Source organism: Sturnus vulgaris, chromosome 5 (assembly GCF_052056855.1).
Source record: "Sturnus vulgaris isolate bStuVul1 chromosome 5, bStuVul1.hap1, whole genome shotgun sequence".
Taxonomy (NCBI): Eukaryota; Metazoa; Chordata; class Aves; order Passeriformes; family Sturnidae; genus Sturnus; species Sturnus vulgaris.
The window spans coordinates 29,233,910-29,256,168 of NC_142247.1; the positions used below are offsets into that span (position 1 = coordinate 29,233,910).

Consider the following 22,259-nt stretch of genomic DNA (forward strand, 5'->3'; position numbering starts at 1 on the left):
GTCTTGTGAACCATATTCAGGGCTCTGCAGAAGTGGGCCTCAACCTTGCTTCACACATGATGGAGTGAGGGCAGCATTGTAAGAAAGTAATTCAGGATTACCAAAGAGCTGAAGTGGGCTAAAAAATGGTAGTGTCCAGTTGAATGCAGACACCTCCATATTCAGTACCACAAGACAAATCATAGGAGGTCAGTAGTGATATAAGAAAATGCAAATACGGAGGAAGCAGGAACAGTTTTAATGTGGCAAATAGATGAAGCAGCTCAGGTGGTTGCTGGTGGATCTGTACTGTGGAGCAAGAAAAAAATTCGAGCGGCTGGGCTACAAGTCACTGATCACCTTGTGAATCAAACCTTGGGTAAGTCATACTTGATGTGATCCTCACTAACAGGAGCTTCATGTAAGACAAACCTTTCCATGTCCCTGCTGACTGGAGGTCCCGAGGTCCCACAGAATGTAAATACCGAGGACTCTCCTGTAAATCTGAATCTTGATGACTAACCAAATCCAGATGTTCGTTTGTAATCTTGCTAACAAAGTGTTACTACTGTATATGTCTGCTGTACAAACACATTTTTGAAAGCTGTATTCAGACAAGCTTGAGATCTTATCAATAAATAAATAAATGTATTTGCAGAATGTGTTACGTCTCTTTGTTAAGTGGGTTACTACTTTGGCACCTTTGTTGTTGCACTGGATTTTAAAAAATGTATAAACATTTATTTCAGAGGCTACAAGGAATGTGAGTTTCTACTGTATGTGAAGGATTACAGGGTTTAGGTTAGCAGTTTATCTTAGAATTTCTTCCTAAAGTCCAGCAACTGCAGCAGTTCAGATGGTACGTGTAATTTTTATAGAACAAAGGCATTCAGAAAAATGAGGTACTTATTACTCAAGTGTAAAGTTAGTAACAAGGAGGTGAGGTCTAAAGTGGTAAATTGAATTCCATTATTGAAACATTTAGTTTTCTAACATTCTCACTGGTGGGTAAGAGTTCTAGAAATGAGTTGAATTTGCATTGCAGAAGGAAAAATGTCATAGCTGAAATCATGTAACAACCAGTGCAGTGTTAAATAAAATTAGCTTTTAAAATGGGCTGAAGGTAGAAGTTGTTAGGAAATTATCAGAATTAGATGGAAAAATATCGAAGTACTATATTAAGACAAGTGTCTGAGCTGCTGCCAGCTGCACTGCCTCTCATTAGAGAAAATTCATTCTGATATTTAGCCACTAGTGTCTAGTTCTTATTCTGGAAGAGAAAACCACCTGTGTTTTCTTATTTCAGATTTTTAAAAAATTGGTCTAAAATATGGCTTATTGCTAAGAGTTTATAAGGAAAAATTAACACAACTGTTCTACAAGATGATTTGCCCTCACTTTCTTATGTGTTATCCTACAATGAGGAAAAATTCTTGAAAAAAAAAAAGGTTTTTCAGAAGCCATTTTATAATCTGGCACATTTTTTCTCTAATTTCTTGTGTGAAAACTTTTCAAACCAGAAAAAGCAAGATTCAGAACTGGAATTAATTAATTACTAGCCTCTACAAAAAAAAAAAGCACTTAGAACAGATGTTAGACATTTATCGAGTGACTGAGTGAAAAATGCAACAAAAATTTGTGTTTTTTGTGTTTGACAATTACTTAGTCTATGAAAAACTAAAGGTGACTGAGGTACATTTAGTCTAGTTAGGTTGAGCAAGTACCATGATAGGAGATTAAATGTAATAATGGCAAATGTAAATAATTTAAAATAAAAATAATTTCAACTTTTATGATGTCCCTGGACCTAGATGAAGTGCATAGGGAGCATTCTGCATCAGTCTAGAGGCTCTGTCAAAATTGGTTCAGGCAAAGTTCACACACGTGTTTTTTAAAGTATCTGTGTGGTTACAATGCTTGCTCCTGAAAGAGGCTGGTTTTACCTTGGCCTTAATCCTTAAACCTGATCTTGACAAGCTGGTGTGATCAAATTGCTTTATTTAATGAATTCAAATTGTCAGCACATGCAATCTCATTTGTTAATTTCTAGTTGCTTTTATCTATGATCTACTGAGAGTATGATCCAGTTTATCCACCTTCTCTGAGAGATAAAGTTTTGCAACAGATTCAGAAAGTAATTTTGAAAGTAGTAATTAAATTCTGTCTTAACATGCTTGCACTGTCTAATGAATTGAATTTTTGAGCAAAAATAAAGGAGATATGTATTTCTAATTGTTTTTTAAATTAATGTTAGAATAAGGAGAATATTAGGAAAAAACAGTTTAAGTTCAGACTTCGTTCTTTACTTGCAAAAGTAGGACACAGTGCAGAGGCAGTAAATTTGACCTCTGGAGTTACCAACAGTATCTTCATTCCTTGTCATGAATCAGAAACAAAGTTTGGGTCAGCCAAAGAAAATCCATCAGGAATAAAGCTTCTCAGAATTGATTACCTCCTTGTACAGGAGCCTACAGAATTACACAAGCAAGAAATTACAAGGACGTAGTTTCACGTGCAGAGAATATGTTTGTACTTGTAGTTGCTTAATTTAATTCACTTCTTCCAGGCTTTCCAGTAGAATTGACAGATTTGAAGAAAAGTAGGTGGCTTGGGCTGTCTGTCCTTTTTTAAACCCCACTGTGCATGTTATGTGTTTGCCTGGAAACCTGGTGGATTTGCAGCATTTATGTGACGACCTTAAGACCATGTCTTCAGAAAACCTCTTATGTAGATAGGTTCAGGTAGGTTTTTAGGTAATTGGTAGAATACAAGGCACATCTTGCCTAACTTAATCTATAGGGTGCCCTCATATTTCTTGGACAACTTCACTAGGTGTATGTGTTCCAACAATAAAGTAAGTTGCTTTTAGAATATTGCAGTGTGTTACCTATTAGCACTCTGTTTTGCAATATATACAAGGCATAGTGTTGTATTAAAAATACTGCTAAATATAGTAGAAAGAGCATAGAGTTGAGTGCACATTTATGATGGAATCCCAGTCTGCAGTACAAACTGACTCTTTGGTGAAAGCTTCCCTTCACACAAGAGGGACCAAAACCACAACGAACAGCACTAATGGGAGTCTGTGTCCTGTTTGAGGCGTTTTTCTCAAAAGCTCCTCGACCTATTTGTGCAGTCACTTTGCGTAATTGTTCCCTGGATTTGTAAAACTGCTCCTGCCTGCTTTAGTGACAGGACATAGCCAGTGACATGTATACACCTTAATTCTAAATTAAGGTCTGAGTCTTTTGCACATAGGAGTGTGTCACAGGTGAGTTATTAAGAGTCTATCAATGTGGGTGTAACTAAAAAGGTTTTATTAATGATGAAACTATGATTAAAGATAATTGATTGACACCTAAATGAAAAGTGAATGATGATAGAGTTGTTATTAACAATAATTGAACAGTAATTAAACAGTGATTTAACAATGTTTTAAATTATTGTTTAAACAATAATTTACACTCTGGTCAAACACTCTACTACTTACTGTACACCTAATAATTAAGCTATAGCTAGATTCATAAAAGCTGCAGCAAGTATACTGTATACTTTTAGGCTTAATATAAAATGTCACTTTCCTCATTATAGATCTCCAGTGTTTGGTAAGGGGATCTTTCAGCCTCGAGCATTAACCTTAAGAGCCATCTCTATCTGAGGGGAGATCAATGCTGAGCAGCCTGCTGCTGTACAGGAGAGCCCAATGTGCTCATGGGGCTACAAACATTTATTTAGAGGTTAAAATGACTGACTCATAGTCAGAGCCCCTTCTGGTGCATGTGCAGCTGTAGCAGTTTCAGTTCTGTCTAGTACCAGCTCAGGCTGGTGATGATCTCATGATGAGAGAGGCCTCAACTCCTTTGATCCTGGATAAAATACATCTTAGGATGATTCTCGGGATTTACACTGAGGATTTCAGTCAGGTCTCCTTTTTGGTGATGCCTGAACCAAAATACTGTAACTCGGTCAGAAGGGGTGCATTCATCACAGGGATCTTACATTATTAAAAAGAAAATTGGGACTATCAGTGGTATCAGCATTGTATGAAAGAATTGTGGTCTCTTAGGTTGCTGGTATCAGCATCTGAAGTCTGAGTACAGGGATGTACTAGAGCACTCCACTGGAAAAATATTTTTCTTCAACTGGAACACTTGCATTAGGCAGAGTAGCCTGTGTTCTTTATACTGCCCTCCCTCACAGAAGATAATGGGATTTTCCTCATGGAAGACTAGAGGCAAAGGGTCTGTTAATAGCCACCTGATGAAGGAACATCTCAAAATGGAATGGCTTACCCAATTGTTTGATAGAAACTCTTGGGAAGAGTGTAATGTTTCAACTGCCCTCTCCTTGTTTAAGTCATGGATGGTAAGGTGGTTCCTACCACAGATGTAAGCACTAGGAGCTGTTACAGCTCAAACAAGAGGCAGCTGGGGAGTTGAGGCTGATGGACTAGGAATTGCAATTATGAAGAAAAAGTTATCAAGTTATTCTTTCTTTCAGAAAGAGAGAACAAAAGATGATAGCGTAACAATAGAAACCAAAGAGCCCAGGAGTAACATGATACAAAGCTAAAGAGAACATGCATTCTTATCTTTAATTTTATTTCTTTTCTAGCTATAGGTGAAACTAACAAAAGGGGAGTAATAACACAGATAAAACCTTGAAGCAATCTGGAAACCAGTATAAGCCACGAGAATGGCAAAAACCCCAGCAGGATATGAGCAGACATGGGGATCATCTTCCAAGTGCTGTTATGCATTGGAGCATGTCCAAACTAATTTAATTTTCTCAGCTGCTTCATACTTGTGGAACCTCTCCTACATAAAAGTTTAAAAGAAGGCTAGAGGAATACTGATATTTTCCCAAAGTGTGTGTGTGTGATAGCCTTGTCTCTGTGTGCCCTAACTGCAGTGACCCATAGCTCCCCTGTGCTTTGGCCAGCTACCTGTGTCTAGTGCTGCCTTTCTAGGACTTCTCACTCCACCCTCAGCGACCAAAGAGTGTAGCAAGCCAGGAGATGTTCTGTTTGTAGAGGTGTACTTTGGCTGCAGGCTCTCAGCACGATGGCAAAGGAGGAGCAAGGGAAGACTGGGAAAATGAGTAAACAAAATAGAATAATAGAATTGTTTAGTTTGGAAAAGACCTCTGAGTCCAACCACAAATCTAGTACTGCCACATCCACGACTAAACCATGTTCCCAAGTGCAATATCTACATGTCTTGTAAATACCTCTAGGGACTCAACCACTTCCCTGGAACGCCTTTTCTAGTGCTGGCTAGCCTCCCTGTTTGAACAGGGTCATCCCAGAGCACACGATGGTGCCTCTGGGTCCTTTTCAACTCAGACTGTTCTGTGATTCTCAAGTGAAATTGATTAAAAAAAAAAAAAAAGGAAAGAATGGCATTACTGCTATTAAATATGGCACAGGATTGTGTCCAGAGGGTTCTTGAACATCTCCACGGGGGGAGACTCCACAACCTCTCTCGGCAATCTGTTCCAGTGCGTGGTCACTGCATAGTAAATTCTTCCTCATATTTAGGTGAAACTTGTTGCTCATCAGTTTCTGCCCCATTGCCTCCTGCCCTGTTGTCTGGCACCACCGAGAAGAGCCTGGCTCCATCCTCTCACCCCCCTCCCTTCAGAGGCTGATCGCCACCGATGAGGTTCCCTCTCGGTAGTCTCTCCTCGAAGAGAAGCGAAGCTACTGGCGGAGAGAAAAGGCGCTACTGTGGTTCCAGAGGGAGGAACCAGAAGGCATTTCCCGGTGCCCGGACGCTGTATTTATTTTTCTGACGAGCCCCACCGAGCCTCCCAGGCGCCTCCTCCGCCGCTCCCCGGGCCCGGGCCCGCGGGGGGCGGGGCCGCCGGGCCACGTGACAGGGCGGGAGCCATGGCGGGCGCGGGGGCGGCGCGCGGCAGCCCAGAGCTGGCCGGGGCCGCGGGGCCGCCGGGCCGGGCGGAGCAGCCGCCGCCGCTGCCGAGAGCCGCCGCGATGTCGTCCGTGGCCTCCTACGAGAGCCTGGTGCACGCCGTGTCCGGCGCCGTGGTGAGCGAGCGGGCGGGGGGCGCGGCGGGCGGCAGCCTTTGTTCGGCCGGGGCGGGCCGGGGAACCGGCGCGGGGCTGGGCGAAGCTGGAGGCCGGCACCGGGCCCGAGCAGCCGGAGCCGCCTCTGAGCCAGCCAGAGCTGCAGGGAGCTGCCCCTCAGGAAGCCAGGTTGGCGCCTCTGGAGCTGGGCAGCCCTTCAGCGGTGCTGGCAGAGGGGCGGCACCTCAGCTGAATAATCCGGGAGCTGTACCGAGCATCGTCCTCCTGCCTCGGCCTCCTAAGTGCTCGGGAGTTGGGAACGGTGAGGCGGTGCATCAGTGCTAATCAAAATGTAAAGGGAGCGCACTGCAGCCGGAGGAGGTTTGTGTCGGTTACTGAATTTAGTTTTTCATGTGGCACTTGTAAATGAAAAAGTCGTATTTAATTTAGGTAGATTTCCTAGTCTGCCCAGCCCTTGAAATTTTATTTTCAGAGTGGTAGCTCTAAACAGTAAATCAGCCTTGTACTGCCAACAGATTAAGAATTTTAGTGCATGCAGCATGCATGTTCGACTGGGCATACTGATGGATAGAAAGAACTTCTCATGTCTCCTGTAGAATGAAAGTTGCTACATGTTATTGAACGATAAGCACTGGAACAGGCTGCCAAGGGAAGTCATGGATTTTCCCTCTCTGGGAACATTCAGAATCCATCTGGATGGATTCCTATGTCACCTGCTCTGCGTGACACTGCTTTGGAGGGGGGGGGTGTTGGGCTGGGACATCTCCAGAGGTCCCTTCCAACTCTGGCAATTCAGTGAGTGTTTTAAAGGCTGATTCTAAAAGGAAAAACAAGACTTTAAGGCATGTTTTTGCTTTATTATAAATAAACGTAAGATTTTTGCCTGCTCTTTAAATTGTTTTAAGTCTGCTTATTGAAACATCAAAGGCAGTGGGGATTTTGTTTCCACTTTCAAAAAGTGGAGCTCTCTCAAATGATCTCATCGTTAAAATACTACCCGCTTTCCTTTTGCTGGCTTCTACAGAAGTCAGTGACACTTTCTAGACCTTGCTGTTAGCTTCTCCCTTCACATACAGATTGTTGTTGTCAGGTTGTGCCCCCGGACAGTGTTTGTGGTGTGAACCAAGCTTACAAATCCAGCCATAAACTCAGAACTGTGTTGAGCTGATGCATTAGAAGCTCGTCAGACCACAAGAAGATAACTTTTGTTTGCATTCTAGTATACTGAAAGTTCATATACCTTGTAGTCAAATTTGAGATGAAGGAATAGTTTTGTGAAAAATAACAGAAAAAACCCCAAAAAACAGTGCTTGATTTCCTGTGAAATTGAATTGAGTTGCATAAGTATTCTTTAACTCTGCATGTAGCTAAAACGTGATATTCCTGTTGCAAAAGCTATAGGGATGAGAATTTTACAGGAGTATTATAGAGCAGTCAGGCTGTTTCATTGGCTGAGTGGTGGCTGAAAAATAGCAGTTAAATTTTTTTATATGTTTCACATTTTTTGTTATTGCTATTTTTTATAAAGCCAAGCTTCAGGCTGTGGTAATGCACACATCTTCTTGACAGCAGTCACCTCAGGCCATTTGCTCTGGCCACCTCTTGGCTACTGCACAGTTGTTTATCAAGTGCTGTGACTGGTCAGTGAACTGATGGGACTGAAGAAGTGAAGCCCAGTGGAAAAAGTTGTTTTTCAGCCAGATTAGTTTCTCTGTCTGCATCATTGTGTAGGTGCCCAGAAAGTTATCCTGACAGATTGGAGGAGGCAGGGGTGCAAATACAGTTGACCAAGAGCCTGGAATTGCATGAACCAGTCTGTACCTGTCCCTGTGATTATTCAGTGGTAATGTGACTTGGCAAACTACCGGGATCCAGTGCTGACAGGAGGTGGGGGGAAGGCTGACAGTGAAACCTCACCCTTCCAGCAGTGCAGGGTAATACATGGCAGCATCTGTTCTACACTCAGTAATATAATTTTGCCTGCTGGTCTCAATGCAATTTAGCAAGGAATCTGAGTCTATCTTGAGGGCTTTTGTTGTTGGGGAAAGTACTGGTCCTGCTCATCCCTTTTCTCCTTTCCTCTAGCCATGAAATCCTGTCTTTTCCATATGATGCTTCTGGGAGCCTCCTCATCATGTAGTTGAGTTGTTCCATTTATTAACCCAGGAGAAAAGTAACTTGGCTTTTCTATTTCCCTCAATTTAACAAAAGAAGGGGAGAGGATTCAAATTGTTTTTTATGTGCAATAATCTGTTAGGTCAGTTCAGTTATCTCATGACATTGTCTTGAACTATAGTTCCATGTAAGTTTTAAGCCAGTTTGACAGTCAAGCACTGGAACAGGCTTCTGAGAGAGGTGGTCAGTGCCCCATGCCTGTCAGAGTTTGAGGCATTTGGGAAATGCACTTTAAGTGCTTTAGATTTTGGTCAGCCCTGAAGTGGGGTGGGGTCAGCAGGACTAGGTGATCACTGCAGGTCCTTTCCAACTGAAATGGACTATTCTGTGTCTTGTGGCCACACATCATTGTGTCCTGTGTCACCCTACCTGACTATTTCCTCATTGTAATTTTCTAATTTTGAGTGCATGTGCGTGTTGCTGCTGTGTGGTGCATTGCATTGAGACTAGGATCCAGGATAAATCTCACTTTGGGAGGATGGAAGCAGGATAAATTGAGCAGGGGAAGGCTGGAAGTTGCAGTGATTGTGCAGTCTTGTTCTATGTGTAGGTATAACTGTGTTTTGAGGCTGTCTTCAAAATTGCAGTAATGCATTATTACTCCTCATTAGGAGGAGTATTATGGCTCTTTCTGGCACTTTTTTGTGCTGCACTAACTCTCTAACTGAGATATATTGTTTAGAAATTTTCAGTCAGATGTTCATTAATCCACTTGCTGTCTACCTGGGTACATGGTAGGTACTGAGAACGATACAACACAGGACAAGTACATGGAAGAGCAGAATGAACTGTTTTGGCAAGAGTCCAAACTAAATGTGTTAAAATAACCAGGTAATTGTGTCCAAGTCTTAAATCTGCTACCTAGTGTTATGAAAACTGGAGAAACTTAAGTCTGGTTAAGAAGTCAACTCAGAATTTTAGTGTGGGAACACCACCAGAAAATTAATCCTCTGCTACTGATTGTAGAGATAGGTCCAAGCAGCCTGCTGAGAGGAGCTGGAGTATTTCCGAAGGCAAATCTCACTTAAACGTATGGCATAAGACAACTGTACAAAAGCTCAAGTCACACTGTGCACTGTACTTTAAACACAGCATTGAGTAACTTGCTGTATCCCAGACCTTCCCGCCATTTAAACAGTTTGCACGGCTGCTAATAGAAGAGGTGCCACAGCTTTAGCAGCCACCTGATGCATGGAAAGCAGGTTTACACCGAGCCAGGGCCTTTTTGAGGCTAGTAGGAGGTAGAGAAAGTGCAGTGTTTGTTTTCTGATGCCCACTAGATCAGCTTTCAGGCTTCAAAAACTTACTCTTATGGCAAAAAGCTTTTAATGGTTTTAATTTTAGCTTGGTCTAATGCAAGAGATAAAAAGAACCCTCATTTGTAAGTATGTGACGAAAATGCATTGTTATGTATGGAGTTTATCCCCTTTTAAAACTTGCTCAGCAGACTGGTTTGTGGGTGAGAAGTGAAGGGTTACAAAGAGTCTAGCAGGCACAGTATAAGCAACTGATACACTATACAGCCAGTTTATTTTGTTTTTCAGGGCAGTATGACTGCAATGACTGTATTTTTTCCTTTGGATACAGCTAGGCTTAGACTTCAGGGTAAGTGTCAAAATCTAGTTTCTTTGTACAATGGCATTTCTGTTCATCTTGGCCTGGGCACTTGTAGGGGTGGTTGTGGGGGGGGGGTGTTCTACGTGACCAGCAGTGTTACTTGTGTCACAGTAACACCGTTTTTCCATCTGAAGGTAATTCTTCCTTTTGAAAGTTGGGCAACCTTCTAATTAGGTGAAAAGGCTGTGTGCTCTGTGGCTTTTAAATTATTATCTAAGACCAAAGACAAAAACAAAGATGTGAGATTGCACAGATTGTATTTGTGTGGTGTTGTTTTTGGCTGCTGAGAACACTTCAAAATGCAGGGTCAATATCATGAAAAACAAGTGTAGAATTATTCCAGAGGTTGGTTTAAAGGGAAAAGTCAGGGTTAGAACTGAGATTAAGAATATCCAATATTTATGAAAGTGCATCTGAGTATAAACTGTATTGCTCTAAAGTTCTATCTTCTAGTCAAAAGGCACAGGATCACCAAGCATTTTAGAGCTATGACTCTTTTAAAAACTGGAGGGAGATCATCATCCAGGTCGATAGAAGTATGTGATTGAGAAATGAACAGGTTTCAGTGCAGGAAAAGACTGCCTTGCTAAGGTTTAGCTGTTGGCAGATGAACTGTAGGAGATTGGTCCACTACTGATGCTAGTCTGCTGTCCAAGGAATAATTTTGAGAGCAGTCAGACAGGCCCAATTCTAGCCCTCTACCTAAGGGGAACCTAATTTCAGTTCATGTCACAACTATTAGGAATTATGTTGGTAATTATAGATACTCTGGAGCACAACAGAACCTGCCAGTCTGGGGAAGAATAAAAAAAGGAAGTAGTCTTACCTAGTAAATGAAAATAAGGAGAAATAGGGTATTTCTGTCCTTTATGAGAGAAGAAGAAACGTGTGCTTTTAGGGTATATTCAGAATTGCAAGGACAAGGACTTGAAAAAGAGTATGAAAAGTTGGAATCATTTAAAAGTTTGATTCTTTTGCTTTCCAGTTGATGAGAAGCGGAAGTCAAAGACAACACCAGCAGTCCTTTTGGAAATAATCAAGGAAGAAGGCCTGTGAGTAGATACTAATCTTCTGTTTGTTGTCTTGTGGACAAGCTCTAAAACTAATTTGAATATTCTTTTGAAGTGGAACATTTAGCCTGTATCTGTCGGGACAGATTCTTATTCCGAATTGAAAGTCTCCACACAAGTGTGATATGACTTGCATAATCTTATGTGTTCATCTTTAGCTAACTAGGATTAACTTTCTTGAGCACCTTATGCAATTGAGCTGTTCAGTGATGTAACTGTGCCTTCATTAGTGAGGTAGCTGTGCCTCCTGAGAAATGCAAATGGACCTTCATATACCTGATCAACCAGCTTTCTCTGCCTGGATTCTTGGGTGTGTCAATTTCTCAATAACCAAGATGAAACTCCTGGACAACTGAGCCACTTTCACGAGGATAATTGAGACGTGTTTCCCAGCTGAAAGGGTTTTTTTTTTTCTCCTAAACATGTAGAAGTAAACAACATGTGACACTATGCTGGTGGGATTCCACATCTATCTAAAAGCAGTTAACTTTCAACTGTGCTGTGCTTTAGTATTTGTCATAGGCTGAGCTGAGCTGGCTGGCAAAAAGTTTTATGCTTGTCCTTGTTAGAAGTATTTTCCGAACTGAATCCCTGGAACTCCTAAATAGACTAGAGCTTCCAGGACATTAAAGCTGACAAAAGTTTAACTTGGCTCATAATGCTGTGTCACCTTTGAACTTGGGCAGTTGTACACATGAGGAGTATTCTGCCAGCTGATCGCTCTTGTTCACATTCACACATTACTTCTCCCGTGAGGGTGACAATAAACTTCAATTTTAAAAAATAAAAAAGTAAGAAAGAAAAATAAAGAAGTTAACTGAGGTGGAAAGACTGCAAAAGTGGTCATCCTACTTTTCCTGTGAAAGAGAAAAATCAGTAGGTCTGGCAAGAGAGGAACATTACCTCTTCCAAAGGTATTGGGAAGGCCTGGCAAAGCAATGGTATTGATTTAGAGATTTGTCTGAAGTAACAAAAAAAGTCCAAACAACCACAAATCTGGAATGTGATGTGAGATCATAAACATTTTGTTCACATTAGCTTGTGGAGTCTTGTCTCATTATCACACTTCGGTGAGACTGCTTTTCTCATCTAGATACAGCAGATAGGTTGAGGTAAAGGACTTCCTGCAGTTTAATCGAACAGCTTTCTTCCTTGCACTTCCATCCTTTTCTAGGTGATCTGAAAGGTATTCATTAGTGTACACCAAGTTTTTCTCAAGATTGCAGTGGATCATGGATGCTACTACTGACAAGTCATTAAAGTTTTGGGTTTTGTTTTAGTTTCACGTTTTGTACTTCAAGATGTTTAATTTGGAAATCATCAGAAGTTGTTCTTAATAAATCAATCAAGCCCAAACTAAGAGGACATGATCCCTAGGGGATGTTTCTCTTCTTTCTTTTCCAGCACAGAAGAGATAGGTAATATGAGAATTCTTTTAATTTGGCTTATGAATAACTGCAAAGTCAGTTAATTTGTAACTGTATGATTAACTAAGCCTGTAATTTCAGAAGCAATTGTAACAATAAGGTGTATTCCCAGCTACATGGCAAGAAGCACTCAATGGATTTGAGATGGAAAAGTGGCATTTACATTTTAAGAAGTCAAATGTGGTGTTTATGAACCTTGCATCTTTTACAGTCTTATTGCAGATCCTTAAATTCTATGTACACACAATATTTTAGTGAATTCTAAAAAGCCTCCATAATTACTGCTATTGGAGTGACTTTTCTTTATGCTTTTAACATGATATCAGCTCTCTTCCTGTTCTGTGCAACTCCAGTGAAGGTGTGTATCATTATCTTTTTTTGGATGTGTTGTAGAACATGTTGGGAATGTAGAACAGCTGTTGAAGTGTACCTGTTTTGCAGGATCATCAGGCCTGTCAGAGAAGGGAGCTTTGTTAGCCAGTTGTTACGAAATCATTCCTAAATCAAGACAGGTTTAGGTGATATTCAGTTTTTCATCTGGGATTAATCTGGTTAGATTTAACTAGGTAATGTCTTTTTCTTACTTACCCAGCTGATTGTACAGTAAGGTATTTGTTAGAAATTCTTCCCACCCGTGTATCTTATGTCCCCAGGTTCCACCTGTTACAAAATTCTCCTAGGTGGAACATATGAATTTCAGTAACTAGTCTTCAATTTTTAATTTTTGTGAGAATCCAGACGCTTTTTTTCCTTACTCAGGAGTTAAGTATGGTTTGTTACCATTGCTGATAAACACATACCTAGTTAGCACTTCCTGTAGTAATACACCATTGTATCTTGGGATCTTCCACATGTCCCTCTCTGGGATCCTCAACACATAAAATCAGCCAGATCACATAAATACTTTGCTGATTCTTACTGTGACTTTTTGCTCTCCATTAGGTTGGCACCATATCGAGGATGGTTCCCCGTTATCTCCAGCCTTTGCTGCTCCAATTTTGTTTATTTTTATACATTTAATAGTCTTAAAGCCCTCTGGGTCAAAGGCCAGCATTCAACCACTGGAAAAGACTTGGTTCTTGGGGTTGTTGCAGGTAATGCTTAAAAATCTCCATTTTGTCAATATTGTATTTTTGGTGTATTCTATCTAATGATTTTCTTTTTGAAGTCCTCTGGAGGCCACACTGAGTGCTCACACCTCCCACTATATGCAGACCTGCTTTTTTCTGATTGCATCTCTGTCATCCCTGCCTCCTAAGGAGATGCATAAACCATTCCTGTTGTGAATTCTGGCACAAAGCACAGTGCTCTTGTGTGTGATATTTGTCTCTGGTGTGGTGCCTACAGGATACCTGAGCATCATCACTTGGATGCTGAAGACAAGTGGAAGGGAGAGGTGATAGCTGGGTTTTTTCCAGAGGAAAGATACATGCCAATTTTGAAATAATTTCAAGTACTGTAAGAAATTTTAATGTAAACATTTGGGTGTCAGTTTTCAGACTTGGTTTTGGGTTGGTACCTGAAAGTGACAGGAAATTCCTAGATATATGCAAGTCCAATGGGGCCATGTGTTCTTTTTTAATCTGTCCTCCTATGTGGATGCTGCAGTGCCTTCTTTGAAGGGATGGTAACATTAGTGACTTTTCTAGCACATCCAGTGTGAAAAGTTAGCATTGTGGGCTTTGTATTTGCTAGTGATATTCTTCAGGGACTATTGCTCATGCGAATGCATAGAATCAAGCTTTAAAAAAAAAACCAACAAAAAAACCAAACCAAAAAATTGTAAAGACCTCTGGGTTTGGTTTGTTTTTAGGGATGGGGGATGAGTTGGTAGTTTCTTATACTTAAGTGTAATGACTGGCTGGATAGCTGGTGGAAGTAAGGAGGGAAATTCTTAAGTTGGCTATATGTCTGTGATAAAAATCCATGTAAATATATTTTGGAACAAAGGCTACAGGAATTAGGGTACAATTTATCATTTACTTTTCCCATATGCTATGTTGTTTTTTTTCCTTCTTCCTACCAGAAATTTCAGTAGCATGTGAATCAAGGGGGAAAAGGGGATAAGAAAACATTTGAAATCTTCTGTTTCATGCTGATTTTCTTTGTGCTGTGTTTTGCATTAGGAGTAGTGAATGTACTCTTGACCACCCCTCTCTGGGTAGTGAACACACGCCTGAAGCTGCAGGGAGCAAAATTCAGAAATGAAGACATTGTACCAACCAATTACAGAGGCATAATAGGTAAGTGCCTGTTGTTGTTTTCAACCAAAGAGAAGTTCATGAAATGAAATGTATCAAGGACTTTGAAGGCTTTTGTTCATGTAACTGATTTCACCCTGTAATCTCTAGGCTACTCTGTTACTTTGCAGTCATTGACTATTACAGGAAGCTGGACTTGGCTCTCTGCGATGGTCATTAGGAGTTTCCAGTGTGCACTCCTGTAACTAAAATATCTTTTGCAAGATAATGGAGCAGTAGTGAGCCCCATGAAGTGGTAGCTGGGAGTCTGAATTTGGACAGGCAATTTGAAAATTAAACTTAATCTCTTAATCACTCACATGTTCAGGCTGTCCTCCTTTTAAATACAATCAACCAACCAAATAAACATGACTGTTATTTTGAAGAAGGTTTGGAAGACCTTAATATGGATGCCACACTTGTTAAAAAAAAGGGGGGGAGCTGCCCGTGCAGATGATAAATTTTGCTTATGTTAATGGTAATGCAAACAAGAACCTCCTTTGTCACTATCTTTCTGTTAACTTCTGGATTAAAGTGGAAGATAAAAATGCTTGCATAAAATACTTCAGTGGATTTTTATATACTTTTGAGTATTAGGCTTTAGGAGTAACTTCTCATATCTTTTCTATTCAGAGTTTTGTACTCAAAATATTAATGATTTTTTTACCTCACCATTTGTCTCAGATGCCTTTCATCAGATAGTACGAGATGAAGGAGTCTTAGCTTTGTGGAATGGTACTTTCCCCTCCTTGCTGCTGGTCTTCAATCCTGCCATACAGTTTATGTTTTATGAAGGCTTTAAACGAAAACTTTTGAAAAAGCAGCTGCAAGTGAGTATGTTTTAAGGCCAGATGATGAACATGTTACAAGACAGGTTTTTTGATACGCATCACTTGAACAACTTCAGAATGTAGATTTGGTTTTGGTTCTTGTATTTTTGAGCGGTTTTTTGAATTAGTGTGTCTAAAAAGGATTCAGGATTGTAAAATGAGATGGGAATCTTTCATGTCCCGAGGGAAGAGATTCCTGTAATAAATTCTTCTACCTGTAAAAATAAAACTGAACCTCTTGTCCATATTTGTTTGCATATGTTCTCAGGTTTTGATTTAAATTCTAATATATCTTTTATAGGTATTTACATACTGACTGTATTGAAGTCTACTTTTAACACTTTTTGCAGTAAATAATAGCCTTTTTTTCTTGAAGACTTCAATTATTCAATATAATTTTTCCAGGTATGGACACTAGACTTAAACATAATGTTGCAACCATATCTTCCTGATTTTCTAAATAGAAGTATAGTCACTTTTCTGTCCTTTATTTATCGTGCTCTTCTTTTTCCTAATTCTTTTTTCTTGTCTATATCAGACATAGAATCTCAGCTGAACTCATGTTCCTTTTATGTTCCAGCAAACTGAAAAGCATTTGTATTACATTTTCAGATAATGTCATAACATATCTTTAAGATGCAGTGCTTTGCTGTTAATTTGTGATTTTAGAATGCTATCATATCAGTATGTTACCAAGCCATCTTGTTTTTCACCAAGACATAGTGAGATTATTTTTACATGAGATTTTGCATCATCAGTGATGCTTAGGTCTTTTACTGTCTTTAGTTAATACTGCAGCTGTAGCACCCCATTTGTGCCTGATGGATCTACTCGGTTACATTATGCACATTTTTTGACTGATGAGCTAGGCTTCCATCTGCATTGTTATTTTCTTGTTGGCTAGTAACATATTTACTTATGTGTTTATTTCTTGTGTTTCTTTTAAATTACTTAGTTCCACCTCAAATTAGGACGTTTGTTTGTCCATGATCAGTAAAGAGGGGAAATTTTTTTTTTTTCAGCTAGGAATGGTAATTTTTTAATTTGGAAAACATTTTTCTTCCTATTTGGTCTCTTCCTAGTTGTCCTAAATATATCAGGTTGACCTTTTTAAAGATGTGCATGTGTGAGCATATTTTTGATTGCAATCAATTTATTTTAGAATATATTTTGAGCATGTTTTGATATGGGTACCTACTTATGTTCAGTGATTAATTGACATTGTTAGACTGAGATCAGTGTAATGGCATGGGCTGTAACAATGTATTTGATGCATCCTGGAGCAGTATGAGCTTTGGTGCTGAGGATGGGCTTCAGCAGGGGTTCTTAACCAATAGAGGATGAGATTTTTAGCCTATGGCATTGAGACTAAAATTCTGCCTGGGAGTGTAGTGATTGTCTCAGGAATATAGAGTGATGTTCAAGGAATCTTTTACTGTTACCTTTTCACAAGCCCTGTATGCCTTTTTGGTTTCACTGTTGCAAAAACTGAAGTGCTTATTGATTGATGGTATGTTTAAATTATACTTCCTTATCTTTTCTCTACTCTTGATGCTTTGAAGTGATCTAATTGTGTGGCCTTATATCAACCCTGTTTTAGTAGTCTAGTGATGTTGAGAAATGCAAAAAACAGGTGGAAATTACAAATGAAATTAAGATGTGGGAAAGTAAGTTAGTTGAACCATAACCAACTCTTTAAAATGAGAAGACCCTGAGATTTAATAAAATCTTTATTCCAAAGATCCTTAGATAATCTGGTAGCAGGTACCAGTACAGAATCCCCAAATATAAATGGGTAATTGGCTGTTTTGGTACTATGTGGAAGTAAATTTGTTCTTTATCTATTGAACAGCTCACATCTTTGGATGCTTTTGTCATTGGTGCAATAGCCAAAGCAGTTGCCACCACGCTCACTTACCCTCTGCAGACAGTACAGTCAATTCTGCGGGTAAGTAATAATTTCATTTCATGCTAACCCTGCCTCTGACTTGGTCTGTATCATGCAAGCCTTGTTCACATGACTTGTTTTTATTTGTGTTAATGGACCTATTGTTTTGGGAGGCATTTTTCCCAGTGCAGGTCCCTGATCAGAATGGCTCTCCTCTTTGGCTTTGGTTGAGCTTGGTATACTGGTGCACATTTGTTTCAAGTAGCTGGTGGGATTGCCAGTGTATTGTATTGGTACAATGTCTCACAGAAGCTGATGCATTGTACTGCTTTTAGGCACTACAAAAATATACATTTACTACTTGGAATATAAATGGAGAATGTGTCAAGTGGGAAGTTAAAATTAACTCTTCTAAAACCAGTCTGTTCCCAGATGACATATGATAATTAAAAAAAAATTAAAAAATAAAAGTTCTATTCATAGGTTTTGTTGTTCAGATGGTGGTCTGACCTTGTCAGTGTCCAGATTGTGATTCATCAGGGGAAGCCGAGCTCCCTCATAAATAATACCTTTAACCACTTGCCTCGCCATGTAGGCTAATTGTAGTGGTAATGGAAACACTTGCATTTATTCTTACTTGCAATTTGTATATGTGCTGGATAATGCTGCTGCCTTCAGAGTGTACCAATATTATTGTAATATTGACACAAGACAAAACTGGGGGGTAGGTAGGAAGGAGGAGACCTGGCCATGTGTAAGCATACTGTACTTTAATTTCTGTACTTTAAACTCTGTAACAATTAAATATTAATAGGTGTTTCCACATGAAATATATTTTCCCAAGGAGGAGGCTTAACTTGCCTGTACAGTAAAACCATTGTGTATGTTCTAAAACTTGGACAAATTTGGAAAATGAGTTGAATTATTGAAAACAAACCTTCCATGCTAGGAGTATCACTTTATAGACTTCTCTAATAAGGGAATTTTCTTGTTAATTGTTCATCTGGTAAAAGTAATTTTCAAGCAAGTTTTGTAATGTGTAACTCTCTAATAAGAGTGGAATTAATGTATCTTGATTTTTTGTAACCTGTAAAAAGATAGTTAGGATTCTATATTTCAAAGCAAGAAGACTTGAATATACTTACTGTGTCAGCAGTCATCTTTCCTGAAGTTTTCATAATTTTTAATCAGCTGAACTAGTGCTTTCTTTCAATGCCTTATTCTGTTTTAGCAGCCTGGACACATCTCAGTAGTAGCTAAATCAATAACTCAGACTTCTGTTATTGGAGTGGCAGATACAGAAAAACACTTAAGCAAGAATAGCTCTGTTTGGATAAGTTGCAACATCAGTCTGTTTTTAATTTGTGATGCTCCTGTTTTCTCCTGGTGTGAAAGAGAACTGGAAGGAAAGTTGGAGTGCTCTGTTTTAGCCTGAGCATTGCACAGAAGTTCAGGTTTCGTGGGGCTGCAGCCACAGAATAGCTTCAGCCCTCGTTCCTTTCCATGGTTCCTAGAGAAGTGGTTACAGTCTTGAGGCTTCATGTTTTTTGTCTCCTTTTAGCTTTTTGAATAAAATTGTTTTGACTCTCAATGACAGTGTAAAAAGAAAAAAATAAAATCCAGTGCCAGTCTATCCTCTCCCTTTTGATGATGGGGAACACAAGGATCCTGTCTCTAGTTCTGCAGTCACTAGGGGTGATTTCTGTCGTTTTGCTCTATGAAAGAATAGCCAGGAGCCCTGAATACATCTGTCAAGGACAGCAGAAATGTGTGTCTGTGACATCTGTGCTGTCCAGTTCAGACTCACTCTACTTTGTGATGTGTTTTCTAATCTGAAGTTGGCATTGTTCTAGTTGTTGAAGTTTTTGTCACTCACGCTAAGTGATGTTAAAAAAAGATTGAGTAAAGACTTAGTATTTTCAGAACTAATATTCTACATGAAAAAATACATAGTTGCAGATGTTTTTAAAAACAATTTTAGCAGATTTGCACACAAACTAATATAAGCTCAATATAATTCATATAAACTTATATGTCATAATGGTACAGGACTTTTCTTTTTAACTTTAAACCTCTAGAAACTTACTCTTTGTTGAAATTACTAGGGTTCTTTGTAATAAAGTCTACAGCTTTGCTTTCAACTCTTTGGCACAGTTCTCTTCTTACTGTCACATATGACAGTAATGAACAGTTATCCTGTGTAATTGACAGTGATAGCAGCTTCCAGCTTTGCCATTTGGTATGTCCTTCTCCCAGACATTAAAACTATGTGACACTAGTGTTACTCATTATGCAGTGAAACTGTTCTTTAGCCTATGTATCAGTAAAGAGCAGATAAATTAAGTATGCCTCTGGAGGTACAGCAATACCATTAATGTTCTCAGTGTTCCCAGATGAAAAAGTTGTCTTTAAAACTGAAGTCTTTTTTCTCTATCATAGAGAATACTAATCCCTTTGGGAAATCTTCTGCAGTAAAAACTGAAGTGTTAACATCCTAGTGAAAAATTAATGGTTTTCTTCTCTCTTGATGAACCTTTGTTTGGAGTACAAAAATTGTCCAGTGGTGGAGAAAAAGAGGAGAATGAGGCACCTAATGGTGTAGTGTGGAAGCCTGTGAGTAATCTGGGCTGTGACTGACACTGTAACTTGGAACCTAGAGAGCAGTTTTTTGGGGGGCTTGTCTGAGTATTTGACAAGAATTCTTACTATTGATTTGTCAGTATCAAATGAGTGGTTGCTCATGAGAAGATTGTGGATTTTGAGTGCAGATTTTCCTAATAACAGGAGATTTCCACTAGTATTCTGTTGCTGCTGTTTCCACCCAAGTTAAGACACACAGTAAAGGAACCTGTATCATCATACCATTCTCTTAAAATTTCTGAGCTGCCTAAATCATCTGGCATACTTTACCTACTGTCAATGGTAATTTCTTGCACCTAAGAAATAGCAGTTGCCTGAGCATGTTCTGGGAAAAAACGTCATCCAACGTGCAGTTGTTCAAGTTCACCTTTCTTAGTACAGAAGCTTAATACAGCCTTCAAAAGCTATTAGGCTATGGTGTTAGAAATACAAGTGTGCCAACTCCTGTATATTAATAATTCATAGTTACATCTTGCTGACAGTACTATCGACCTGTATCAGATAAAAGTATCAATGAATGCTAGAAAAGGAGTTGCTGAAATTGCTAGTTTAATTCTACAGCAACAGCTATGATGCCTACTGAAAACCAGCTTGGGGATAAGCACGTGCAGTGAGTAAAAGAAATATTTAGGCCAGGTAGGTGGATCAAACCATTTTTAATTCTTCCACAGCAGTTCACACAGAAGTGCTCCAGGACCATTTCTGGGCAGATGAATTTTGTGTTCAACTATGCAACCTCAGTGTAGTAATGATTTGTAGATGTGTGAGGGTCTGAATCTTCTTGAAGTGAAAGCTGAGAAAGCCAGAAAGAACTTGCTTTGAGTGTCATATCCCTACTAAGACTGCAAATTATGCTTTTGGGATCTTGAAAACTGCTTCCTCCAGAGCAACTGAAAGAGAGGAAATATTTGTTAGAATCCATCTTAAAACCAAACCAAATTACAGTAGTATGTACAATTTTAAAGCTTGCAGTGTGAGCTTTGGCCTCTGTTCTCTGCTGGTGGTCATGTAATGTGGAAAATGTTCAAAGATGTTTAGGGCAGGCTCTCCAGATTTCATGCATGTATGGTGTTCTCTGCCAAGCACAGTGGGGAAATGTACAGTAAAATACTCTTTCTTTTTTTCAGTTTGGACGTCACAGGCTGAACCCAGAGAACCGAACACTGGGCAGTCTTAGAAATGTTCTTTACCTTCTTCAGCAGAGAGTGAGGTGAGCTCTCCCATTGTATTTATCCCACCATGGTAGAGAAGACTTAAATATTACTAATATTTTAAAAGTGTTGCTAGATCTGGATTTTGTTTCATTTTGGTTCCCTTAAACTTGACATTTGAGTAAACCTGGTTTTTGTAATATATTGTAGAGTAAGCCCACGAACCCAAATTCTCCTAAATGTCTATACAATAAGTGACATCAAGGATATATAAGGATACATATGGATACTAATTAATTTCACCTCTCAACTTGAAAATAAGCAGGTTTCTTGCACAAAAGACCTTAAATTTGTGCAGAATTTTTTCTTTAAAATATTATTAAACATTGCTGACTCAAGATCAAGAATGGGTTTACGATTCCTACAGTTGTCATTAACTTGTGATATTGATTCTTCTTTGTAACGTGCTGATTTACTTATGGAAAGCTATTAATACTTCTTTTCCTGTTTGGTTTTTTTCCTCCTCCTTAGGCGTTTTGGATTAATGGGACTCTACAAAGGCCTTGAAGCAAAGCTCCTGCAGACAGTCCTTACTGCTGCTCTCATGTTCCTGGTGTATGAGAAACTGACTGCTGCAACCTTCACAGTCATGGGATTAAAGCACTTGCGCAGACATTGAACAGGAACCTATGCCAAAGATTCTGGGGGCTAGAAAACACATTCCATTTTGGAGAGCTGGCTGGGTAACAAAGGGTCCTCACTTTCTCTTTTTAGCCACCTTTGTCTCCAGTATTTGGAGAAGTCTGGAATATGCTCTATAGGACCTGTTGCCATGAATTCAGGGATAGCCCATTCCCTATTGTTCTATATACTCACTGTGTTAAGAAAAAAAACAAAGACCTTATTTAAGCACTTGACATGGATTTTAAACTATTATGTGATTTGGTTGATATTCTTGGCAGGATTATTATCTCTCACTATGCTTTCTTCTTTGCCCTCAAATCATCCTCAACTATTCTTGTATCTTTACCTTCTGTCAGCAGCTGGTGGGGCTGGTTTTGTGTTATTTTCCTTGACCTGTTTTTGTCACTTTATATTTGATTCATTAAAATAATTCATAAAGAATAACATTTTTGGCATGGTTTTCCTTTACCTTCAAGTATGCTTGTGGCAGAGGATCTGATGTTGCCCCAAAT

At 39.4% G+C, this 22,259-nt stretch overlaps 1 protein-coding gene across 1 annotated transcript; it reads left to right on the forward strand.

The window, feature by feature from the left end:
* Window positions 1-5,854: 5,854 nt before the first annotated feature.
* SLC25A17 (solute carrier family 25 member 17) lies at window positions 5,855-22,191 on the forward strand. The gene is made up of 9 exons (XM_014882673.2): window positions 5,855-6,025; window positions 9,745-9,805; window positions 10,803-10,869; window positions 13,257-13,408; window positions 14,441-14,557; window positions 15,239-15,384; window positions 17,237-17,332; window positions 21,040-21,122; window positions 21,595-22,191. The coding sequence occupies exons 1-9, from the start codon at window positions 5,870-5,872 to the stop codon at window positions 21,740-21,742; spliced, it is 1,026 nt and encodes a 341-aa protein (XP_014738159.1). The 5' UTR covers window positions 5,855-5,869; the 3' UTR covers window positions 21,743-22,191.
* The last annotated feature ends 68 nt before the right edge of the window (window positions 22,192-22,259 follow it).

Bases quoted from the DNA above. Each gene is read 5' to 3' on its own strand.
- SLC25A17 (XM_014882673.2), top strand. From the start codon at position 5,870: ATGGCGGGCGCGGGGGCGGCGCGCGGCAGCCCAGAGCTGGCCGGGGCC. The intron at 15,385-17,236 runs GTGAGTATGTTT...TCTATTGAACAG, and splicing joins TTTTGAAAAAGCAGCTGCAA to CTCACATCTTTGGATGCTTT. The intron at 17,333-21,039 runs GTAAGTAATAAT...TCTTTTTTTCAG, and splicing joins CAGTACAGTCAATTCTGCGG to TTTGGACGTCACAGGCTGAA.